Below are 11,584 nucleotides of genomic sequence, written 5' to 3'. Positions count from 1 at the left end.
TAATGGAAAAAAATGCCAGCATGGCACTGCCATATTTATTATTGAAATCACAAAGTGCAATATTTTTTTTAACATGCTTAAAAACAGCAACTTGGAATTGTGTTACGGTGTGGATGTTCTCCCGAAATGTGTTTGTCATTTTTGTTTGGTGTGGGTTCACAGTGTGACGCATATTTGTAACAGTGTTAAAGTTGTGTATACGACCACCCTCAGTGTGACCTGTATGGCTGTTGACCAAGTATGACTTGCATTCACTTGTGTGTGCATGAAAATCCGTAGATATGTGACCGGGCCAGCACGCAAAGGCTCTCACAGAAATCGATTTTAAAATATTTAGCTTTTTATGGCTCTCTAAACCAAAAAGGTTCCCGACCCCTATCCTATGCTATCGTGCACGTATGGTTCAGTTTTGCACACATTTTAATGGATTTAATAAAGGTGGGACTTTATTTAACTGTTTCGTATTCCAAATTAATTTTTTTTTAAAGTTGCAAGTAAAAAACGCTTATTCAGTGAAACAAAAAGAAATGTAAAACTGTATCAATATACATAAATTAAAGATGCCTTAATGGAATCGTAGCTCCTGAATCGTAATCATGAGGTGACCAAAGATTCCCACCTCTAGTGACGGAGCAGGAAGGGGCTACGGATATGATTGTGGTACGAAAAAAAACATTTTCCAAACGCTTATTCGCGCAAAACTGGCCCCCCCTACAGATCACGGACCTTACGCACGGCACTTGCGAGGAAAAATACTACAACATAAACAACGTAAAAAATGGAAATTACCCTTTTCGTGCTGCAAATTTCACGTTGAGAAAAGCAGTCGACTGGTATGTCGACTTAAAGGCCTACTGAAACCCACTACTACCGACCACGCAGTCTGATAGTTTATATATCAATGATGAAATATTAACATTGGAACACATGCCAGTACGGCCTTTTTAGTTTGCTAAATTGCAATTTTAAAATTCCCGCGAGTTTCTTGTTGAAAACGTCGCGGAATGATGACGCCTACGTGTGACGTCACGGACTGTCAGGAAATATTAGCAGCTGCACCACTCGCGGCTAAAAGTCGTCTGCTTTTGAACATCTGTGTTGCTGAATCTTTTGCAATTTGTTCATTTAATAGTGGAGACTATAAAGAACAATGCTGTTGGTGGAAAGCGGTGGATTTCAGCTGTCTTTAGCACCGAGACACAGCCGGTGTTTCTTTGTTTGTTGTGAAGCCGAGCGGTCAAGCGAACATGTTTTCTCTACGTCAACCAGCATGTTTTTAGATGGGGAAATTGTGATATATATCTTACCGGAGACATCAGTGGATTATTCGTCGTCCTGCTGCAGCTGCCAAAAAAGGCAGCTGTGAGCTTTGCTCCTCGGCTCCTCTCTGAGACACTGCGTGTTCACCGCAGCCATCCGACCTCGAGGTATGCCTTTACAATCTTTAAAATCTCACTAAAACACTATTAAAACAATAAGCAGATAAGGGATCTTCCAAAATTATCCAAGTAAATGTGTCTAATTACATCTGAAACGCTCACACTTCTAGTCCTTCACTATCAATATCCTAATTCACAAATCTTTCATCCTCGCTCAAATTAATGGGGAAATTGTCGCTTTCTCGGTCCGAATTGCTCTTACTGCTGGTGGCTCCCTTCATAAACAATGTAAATATGTGTGGAGCCCTGCAACTCGTGACGTCACGCGCACATACTTCCGGTAAAGGCAGGGCTTTTCTATTAGCGACCAATTGTTGCGAACTTTATCGTCGATGTTCTCTGCTAAATCCTTTCAGCAAAAATACGGCAATATCGTGAAATGATCAAGTATGACACATAGAATGGACCTCCTATCCCCGTTTAAATAAGAAAATCTCATTTCAGTAGGCCTTTAAGCGGGCACTTCTGAGTAACATAAGAACACGGTGAACTTGATGAGTTGGTCGACATAAGCGGCTTTAGTTGTGTTTTGACCGTGAACTCACCCGTGCTCTTGCTCTTGCAGCCTGGAGGACCTTGTCAAAGCTGGTTGTTGATGTTGTGGTGAAAGATTCAGTCAGGTGTGAATAAAACGAGGCACATTTTAGTGTTAGGGGATTTATGTGTGACATATGCATAGATTCAGCGAGCAGCTTCTTCTCCGGTCCTTCACCGCCAATGAGACGTGACGTCACAGCGATGTCACTGTGGTGGGCCTGACTGAGTGGGAGGGGTCAGAAGTCAGCTGTGGGAAGGGGGCGGGGTTCAGGGATAAACGCGAAGTTCCGTCCGACCGGCCCTGATCCCACGTCGCCGCCAACTCCCGCGGGAGGGTCTCCGCCAGCTTGGTCAGCTGCTCCTCCCGTTGACTTATGAGGTCATCGAGGTTCCTCTGGCGAATCAGAAGGGAGGGTTTGGTGCTCACAAAGTGTCGGTAGTCTTGGAGTTGGGGTTGAGTGAGGTAGCCTAACAAGATGGCGTGAACGACGCGCTGCCGCCGGTCTAGGTTTTCCTTCAGTTCCCAAGCGTCCTCTGTTTGACGGAGGAGCAGGGAGCGTTTGTGGTGGAGGGAGTCCTGATGAGATAAAACATATTTCACAAAATATTTGCACAAATGCTCTTAAGGTCCAAAATGTTAGGCTGTAAAAATATATATGTAGATTTTACGATGGTTTGTTGCCATATATATATATATATATATATATATATATATATATATATATGCGATTGTGGAGGGGGGCGCGGCCTGCGGGCCTGCAGCGAAGCGGGATGTGCCAGGATTGGCCTCGAAGTCAGCAACAGGTGCGTAGATGGCCCACCTGGGCCTTGTTATCTAATCACCTGTCGGTCTGTATAAGCAGCAACCAGGAAGAGAGACGTTGTTGGAGTTTGCGTGAGAGCGTGCCTGTCACAGTGATAAAAGACAATTGCTGGAATGCAACCAACATACGGTATAGCTCGGTTGGTAGAGTGGCCGTGCCAGCAACTTGAGGGTTGCAGGTTCGATTCCCGCTTCCGCCATCCTAGTCACTGCCGATGTGTCTTGGGCAAGACACTTTACCCACCTGCTCCCAGTGCCACCCACACTGGTTTAAATGTAACTTAGATATTGGGTTTCACTATGTAAAGCGCTTTGAGTCACTTGAGAAAAGCGCTATATAAATATAATTCACTTCACTTCACTACTTTTATGAAAAATAAAACTGTACTGAACTATGAAACGGGCTCGCATGGAAATGCTTGGTGGTCTGGAGAACCCACTGGAAGGCAATTTCCACATTGATAAATGAGAATATTTGCAGGCACAAGAAAATGTATACATACATAAGTTTTCATACACTTGTAAAGGACATTGTGGCCAAACAGCTCAATTTTTGTTTCATCTGACCAGAGAACTGTCCTCCAGAAGGTCTTATCTTTGTCCATGTGATGGAGCTGTTTGGCCACAATACCCAGCAATATGTTTGGAGGAGAAAAGGTGATGCCTTTAATCCCAGGAGGAGGTGGTAGTATTATGCTCTGGGCCTGTTTTGCTGCCAATGGAACTGGTGCTTTACAGAGAGTAAATGGGACAATGAAAAAGGAGGATTACCTCCAAATTCTTCAGGACAACCTAAAATCAGCAGAGACAAGGCGATATCACCAGCGTCAACACATTTTCATTTTTCTTATAATCATATATTTTGTCTAACTGGAGTTGTCGAGATTACCCCCCTTCCCTCAGCGACAGCTTCAGTGATGTAACTAGGGACCTCCCAAATAAATAGAGGAAGCACTTCTGGACTTTTAGAACGTAGTTTGGATCTGTAACTAGAATACAGCCCAAAACATGTCTCTCCTCATCCATCCATCCATTTCCTACCGCTTATACCCTTCGGGGTCATGAAGGGCGCTGGAGCCTATCTCAGCTACAATCGGGCGGAAGGCGGGGTACACCCTGGACAAGTCGCCACCTCATCACAGGGCCAACACAGATAGACAGACAACATTCACACTCACATTCACACAATAGGGCCAATTTAGTGTTGCCAATCAACCTATCCCCAGGTGCATGTCTTTGGAAGTGGGAGGAAGCCGGAGTACTCGGTGGGAACCCACGCAGTCACGGGGAGGACATGCAAACTCCACACAGAAAGATTCCGAGCCCGGTATTGAACTCAGGACTACTCAGGATCTTCGTATTGTGAGGCAGACGCACTAACCCTTCTCATTGAGCCAAATTGAACTCTGTCTCTGCATAATTCCTTGCTTCTCGTCTGTTTAATAGATGACATCAGTGTTTGAACCTGACAATGAGAGCCACTAAATAGATGTAGTTGATGATTAGTCAACTATCGAAATAGTTGCTAGTTGCAGGTCTGAGAGTGCGTAAGTTGAGACACAGTTTTGGAAGTGATTGTGTTTGACTTTGGAGATTGTGCTTTAAAATGTAACAAATTGAAAACAGTTGCGTCGAGTTTTGACATATTTCATTCAGCACGTTCTAAAACGAACGCGATACTGATCCATTGATATCTCACCCTCTGCTCTGTACAGTCCTCTTGTTTGAGCTCCTCCAGAGCAAGCAGGGACTTGTCGATCCTTGCCAGCCTGCTACACAGAGACAGCAGCAGGTTCATGATCTTCTCCAGATCTCCTGGAAGACAAATCCCGGTTTTTGGATTCTCGCATGAACATTCACAACTTGCTACTTTTTTTGGGGAGGGTCTGAGTGGCAGCAAAAGTTCTTACCGATGAACATGCTGTACTTGTCCCTCTCATTGACCTTGCATAGTTTTTGCACCAGAGAGTCAAGGTTTGCACCGAGTGCCTGGTGACGCCGCTGCTCCTCACACAGAGCGTCCTTGTCTCGACGCAGAGTCAGCACGCTGCACCTGAGAGCCTCACACAACTCCGCCTGAGAGACAATTCGGGAAATCCAAGAAAATGAACTCATTAGCGTTCCAGTTAATTACTATTGAGTTGTGTAATGGCTGCCAATACCTTTTTTGTACGCCTTCTTCTCCGACTCCCACAAATGTTATCCGATTCAAAACATTTAACTATCAAAACTCTCATGACACGTTCACTACCATTTTTTTCATTTCCAAAAAATTCACACTGTTTCTTTTATGTAAGGTCCTCATATTTTCTGAACACCATTAGTGTGTGTTACAATAAATTCTGCATTCTCCTGGACATTTTTCCCCATTCAAAAGGAATGGGCCCTGTTTTGACCATTACTCAATTAAAATAATTAACATTTAATTTTCAAAGCTAATTTTAATGACAAATATTAACATGCCAGCATGCTAACGTTAGCATGCTAGCTTTGTTTTAGCTGATTTTGCAGGTAAACACATCAGAGTCATATATTTTGGAACTTGACGCATACTAATTGTAAGCTTTTTTCTGGCTTATTTTACATGTATACACCTTAGCGTCATGTTATAGTACTTAAAGAATGCTAAAATTATTATTATGGCAATTTTTAAGGTAATTATGTGAGCAAACACAGACTCGTCTTTTTTTTTTAAACTTGAGACATGCTAACATTAGCGGTAGCTTTTTTTTTGCAAGTACAAACCTGAGTCATATATTTGGGTATTTCACGCATGCTAACTCCTAGCGTGCTAACTTTAGCATGCTCGCTATTTCTTAGAAAATTTTTCAGGTAAACACATAGGACTCATAGTTTGGAACATTAGCTAGTGTTAGCATGCTAGATTGTCTGAGCTAACTTTAGTACATATTATGGTGCATGAAAAGTGCGACTTGTCCAGGGTGTATTCCGCCTTCCGCCTGATTGTAGCTGAGATAGGCGCCAGCGCCCCCCGCGACCCCAAAGGGAATAAGCGGTAAAAATGAATGAACAAGTCAACTGTTAGCATGCTAAAATTAGTATGCTAACTTTTTAAGCTAATTTTACAGGTGAACAAATAGGAGTCAAAGTTTTGAACATTTGCTAGTGTTAGCATGAAATGATTTACCATTTTACCATGAATTGATTTACGTGGACCCAGACTTAAACAAGTTGAAAAACTTATTTGGGTGTTACCATTTAGTGGTCAATTGTACGGAATATGTACTGTACTGTGCAATCTACTAATGAATGTCTCAATCAATCAATTAAAGCATGCTAGATTGTCTTAGCTAACTTTGCAGAAATACATTTTATGATACATAACACATCAACTGTTGGCACGCTCATATTAGTATGCTAACTTTTTAAGCTAATTTTGCAGGTGAACACATATAACATTTTTAAAAACTAGACGTATGCTAATGCTAGCATAGCATAGTAGCTTTTTTTTAGCTAATTTTGAAGGTAAAAACAAGTGCCATATATTTTGGTAATATGACGCATATTGATTGTTAGCATGTCAACATTGGTATGCAAGCACGCTAACTTTTGCTAGCCACTTTAGCTCATCAGTCTTATCTTTTTGTTACTTTACGCCATCTGTTTAGCATTTCAGTTCGGCTTTTCAGCATTAAGGTAAACACATAGGAGTCATAGTTTGGAACATTAGCTAATGTTAGCATGCTAGATTGTCTTAGCTAACTTTGCAGAAATATACCTCAGAGTCATATTATGGTAGAAAAAACATTAACTGTTAGCGCTGAAATGTTAGCATGCTAATTTTTTAAACTAATTTTATATACGTGAACACATAAGTCATATTTTAAAAACTTGACGTATGCTAATGTTAGCATAGCATGATAGCTTTTTTTAGCTAATTTTGAAGGTAAAAACCAGTGCCATATAGTTTGGTAATTTTACACACGTTGATTGTTAGCATGTCAACATTGGTATGTAAGCTTTTTGCTAGCTAGTTTAGCTCATCAGTCTTATCTTTTTGTTACTTAACGCCATCTGTTAGCATTTCAGCATTCTGTTAAAATTGCATTATCAAGTCACATTTTGAAATTTCCCAAAACGTTCCATTGAAAACTTCTTCCTACCTTATTGCTGTTGAGGTCATTCCCATCTTCATCTATTCCTGTACTTTGATCCATTTCTGTGGTGAAACCATCCTCCATCCTGTGCAGAACAAGAAATTGTCTGAATCATTGATACAAATAGATTAATGGACCTTACATCGCTCAGTTTTCATGTACCGTCACTGTCATACACTAGGCCAAATACCACAGCATGTAAAAGTTGTCATCCACTCAGTCCAACCCTGGGCTCAAACCAGCGACCGCCAATCCCCATTAGAGGTAAACCCTGCAGTGCTTGTCAGGATCGGGTCTTATCTTTATGCAGGGTTGTTCTCTCAGGATGCAGACGGACAACTCCGGACGAAAGCGTGAGGTAGGAGATGATTTATTTCTCATAAATCATACACCGTAGATACAAGCAGACAAAAACAAAACAACAGGAAAAAGGTGCCGATTGCACAGGAAGCTAAGGTTACCACTTGGAACAGGAATCAAGCGCTAGAAAACAAGAATACCCACGTAAGTGTTGCATGTAGCAAATGATGAAGCCAGACTGAGCGTGGCGAGCAAGGTAAATAAAAAGCTCTCTGATTAGTTGTGCCGACCACTAACCAGAGGCAGGTGAACCCAATTAATCCCCATGGAAACTAAAACAAACAGGAACTAAGGAAGTCCAAAACTGACAGAACATAACAAAACATGATCGAGGGCCAACAAATCATGACAGTGCTGGGCTAAAAGTTTTAAGGAATGCAGGAAACCAGGCAGACGGTGATATCCTGGATAAAAAACCCTGATCTAGAACACTCTTAAAGGTCTACTGAAACCCACCACTACCGACCACGCAGTCTGGTAGTTTATATATCAATGATGAAATATTAACATTGCAACACATGCCAATACGGCCTTTTTAGTTTACTAAATTACAATTTTAAATTTCCCGTGAAGTTTCCTGTTGAAAACGTCGCGGAATGATGACGCGTGTTTGTGATGTTATTGGTTGGAGGGGACATATTAGCCCAGCACCACTTACGGCTAAAAGTCGTCTCTTTTCATCGGGCAATTACACAGTATTTTGGACATCTGTGTTGCTGAATCTTTTGCAATTTGTTCAATTAATAATGGAGAAGTCAAAGTAGAAAGATGGAGGTGGGAAGCTTTTAGTCTTTAGCCACACAAACGCACGGTGTTTCCTTGTTTAAAATTCCTGGAGGTGAAGCTTTACTATGGATCAGAGTGGTCAAGCGAACATGGTTCCTGACAACATGTCAACCGGCAGTTTTCGGTGAGAAAATTGTGGTAATAAGTCGCCTCTTACAGCGGAGCTTCTGTCCTGGTGCAGCTTTGTGACTTCCTTCAGAGACTCTGGCGTCAACACGCCCGTGGGCACACCCCTCTGACTATCAGGTACTATTTAACTCACTAAAACACTAGCAACACAATAGGCAGATAAGGGATTTTCCAGAATTATCCTAGTAAATGTATCTAAAAACATCTAAATCGCTCCCACTGCAATCGCCTTTGTTTTTTTTCTTAAAATTTTTTTTTTTTCCTAGTCCTTCACTCTAAATTTCCTCATCCACGAATCTTCCATCCTCGCTCAAATTAATGTGGAAAATGTCGCTTTCTCGGTCCGAATAGCTCTTGCTGCTGGAGGCTCACATTACAAACAATGTGAGGAGGTGAGGAGCCCTACAACCCGTGACGTCACGCGCACATCGTCTGCTACTTCCGGTAAAGGCAAGGCTTTTTTATTAGCAACCAAAAGTTGCTAACTTTATCGTCGATGTTCTCTACTAAATCCTTTCAGCAAAAATATGGCAATATTGCGAAATGATCAAGTATGACACATAGAATGGACCTGCTATCCCCGTTTTAAATAAGAAAATCGTATTTCAGTGGGCCTTTAACCTCAGATGGTTCCTCTCTGATTGAGGCTGGGAATGTGCTCATAATTCGAGGCACCGGCGGACGCTACACTTGCTCACCCTGCAAACTTGTGTTGTGGGACGTGCGTCTAATTATTAAGGCTGATTAGTTCCAACTGCAATAACACTGTTTTTCTCCCTTTAATTACCAGCCTTCGCAGGGATGGGAAGCTAAAAAGCTAAATTGAGTTGTACTTTTCCCGCACTCAACCCTAATGAAGAGCTACCAAAGCAGGGGTGTTCAATGTACGACTTCTGGGCCGTTTGCGTCCTGTAGCATGTGTTTTTTTTTTTATTAGCCAGCGCCACATTTTAGAAAAACAAACCATTGTGACACAGTGAGAAAAAGATGAAATGTTGATATGACATCTGTATTTTCCAGGACCATAGGGCGCACCGGATTATGAGGCGCACTGCCAATGACCGGTCTATTTTCGATCTTTTTCCATATATAAGGCGCAATGGATTATAGGGCGCATTAAAGCAGTCATATTATAATTTTTTTTTGTAAAGTGAAAGCATTACATAACTACATAACATGTAATGGTGGTTCTTTGGTCAAAATGTTGCATGGATTATGTTTTACAGATCATCGTCAAGCCGCTTCAGGATGCGCCGTTTTGTGGGCGGTCTTATTTACGTGGCTCACCTTCGGCAGCGTCTTCCCCCCGTCATCTTTGTTGTAGCGGTGTAGCGTGCAAGGACGGGAGTGGAAGAAGTGTCAAAAGATGGAGCTAACTCTCTAATGACTAAAGTTCCTTGGGTGAATAATGTTAACTCACTACACCGGTATCTTTTAGCTCTTTCATGGCGAGTTTACTGACAGATATAAGTAAGAACTTTACACTACTTTTTTATTAAAAATGGCAACAGCGGAGGATGAATGTCCCATAACAAGAAGATAGAGATAAAGAAGAAGCTTATCAACATAAGGAGTCGGCGCGGATTACAAAGGCGGACGTACACAATTTTTCAGGATTTATGCAGATCCCAAATACAGATCTGCAAGAACCAAAAGGTAAGAAAAGTTGCTTTTAGAGATGTCCGATAATATCAGCAGTCCGATATTATCGGCCGATAGATGCTTTAAAAGGTAATAAAAGGGGACGGCGTGGCGCAGTGGGAGAGTGGCCGTGCGCAACCCGAGCGTCCCTGGTTCAATTCCCACCTAGTACCAACCTCGTCACGTCCGTTGTGTCCTGAGCAAGACACTTCACCCTTGCTCCTGATGGGTGCTGGTTGGCGCCTTGCATGGCAGCTCCCTCCATCAGTGTGTGAATGAGTGTGTGAATGGGTAAATGTGGAAGTAGTGTCAAAGCGCTTTGAGTACCTTGAAGGTAGAAAAGCGCTATACAAGTACAACCCATTTATCATTTATTTATTTATTTAATATGGGAAATTATCGGTATCTGTTTCAAAATTATCAGTATCAGTTTCAAAAAGTAAAATTCATGAGTTTTTAAAACGTTGCTGCGTACACGGACGTAGGGAGAAGTAGAGAGCACCAATCAACCTTAAAGGCACTGCTTTTCACACACACAAGTGAATGCAATGCATACTTGGTCAACAGCCATACAGGTCACACTGAGGGTAGCTGTATAAACTTCTTCCCCAATGGTTGCGGGGACACTTGGCCTGGCCGCCATGTCCTCCGTCCACCCTCCCGTGACTTTTGACTTTTTTTTAATTACGTGTGGTATCCGTTATCGGAAGGGGAGCTACTGTCAGGCTTGTAAAATTTTATTTTTTTCTCTGTGTTTGTGTTTTATTTCCTGCATCAAACCTACCATCTTTGCATCTTTGGGGTTCGTCACCAACAAATCTTGACAAGTGCAGTGTCAATACAGCAGTGAATGTGCCTTACACTCACTGATACTACTAATACCACAGACTTGTTTTGGTCGCCACGGTTTTACAAGATGATAAAAATGGAACATATACCTGTCATTATTGTTGCTGGCTTGCCATAACATGTTCGCGCCCGGTCTGCTGTTTTGAAAGACGACTTCCACAAGCTCTACGGTCGATTTACCCTCCTTTCTTTCAAAGATTGATGCCAGCGATCGATCCTGTAACACCTGCATCCAGTGAACGCACAACAATTAAAAAAATCATTACAAACGTTTAGCAATAACAAACAATCAAAAGTTTATATGGCAACAAGGAGTCACTATAATAAATATGGAATTAAATATATAATAAAAAGCAGAAGTAAGATATTGTAAAAAAAAAAATCCAAGGATGCCCACCAGTTGGCGTGACAACGCTTCCACGCGATGCTCCTCTGGCGTCTTTTCCCTCTTGAGCAGAGGCTCGTACTCGAGGTCAAAACTGTCCATGTCCAGGCTAGAAATACTCGACGTAGTGGTGGACGTGAGGGTTGACGACTGCACTTTCAAAGATGGAAGAAGGCTGGTGGGGAAGTAGGGAGAAAATATCGGGATGAAGATTAGCAGATTGAAATGAGATGACAACATTAGAGTGGTGCCGATCGATTGGCCATTGATCAGCGTCAGACCAATTTTGTGAAAAAGTATGTGATGGATTGGTTCGCTATTGTTAGAATAATTGTTTCTAAGTTATCACATGAAGTTTGTGTTACATTGAGTGCCCGGTGAGAAGCAAAACCAGTAAGGCTTGTAATCAGACAGAAATGTATTGTCTGACCCAAGAACTACAAAAGCAAAGAGGAAGCAGGACCAAACACCCGTCCAGGCGACCTCTTTTTGAACTGTTGTACGAACCTCTTTTTTA

General features: G+C 42.0%; 1 protein-coding gene across 1 annotated transcript in view; it reads right to left on the bottom strand.

Annotated features, from left to right (window-relative positions):
* The window catches only part of shroom3 (shroom family member 3), a 214,179-nt gene continuing 202,595 nt past the window's right edge, over positions 1-11,584 (bottom strand). Inside the window, 6 exon segments of the mRNA XM_061876895.1 lie at positions 1-2,553; positions 4,499-4,614; positions 4,710-4,875; positions 6,924-7,002; positions 10,772-10,908; positions 11,080-11,242. Of these exon segments, the coding sequence (XP_061732879.1) occupies positions 2,170-2,553; positions 4,499-4,614; positions 4,710-4,875; positions 6,924-7,002; positions 10,772-10,908; positions 11,080-11,242 (1,045 nt within the window). The 3' untranslated portion in view covers positions 1-2,169.

Source organism: Nerophis ophidion, linkage group LG17, assembly GCF_033978795.1.
Source record: "Nerophis ophidion isolate RoL-2023_Sa linkage group LG17, RoL_Noph_v1.0, whole genome shotgun sequence".
NCBI classification, from domain to species: Eukaryota; Metazoa; Chordata; class Actinopteri; order Syngnathiformes; family Syngnathidae; genus Nerophis; species Nerophis ophidion.
Note: the sequence above shows the minus strand (reverse complement) of the source record. Positions and strands in the feature narration are given on the sequence as shown.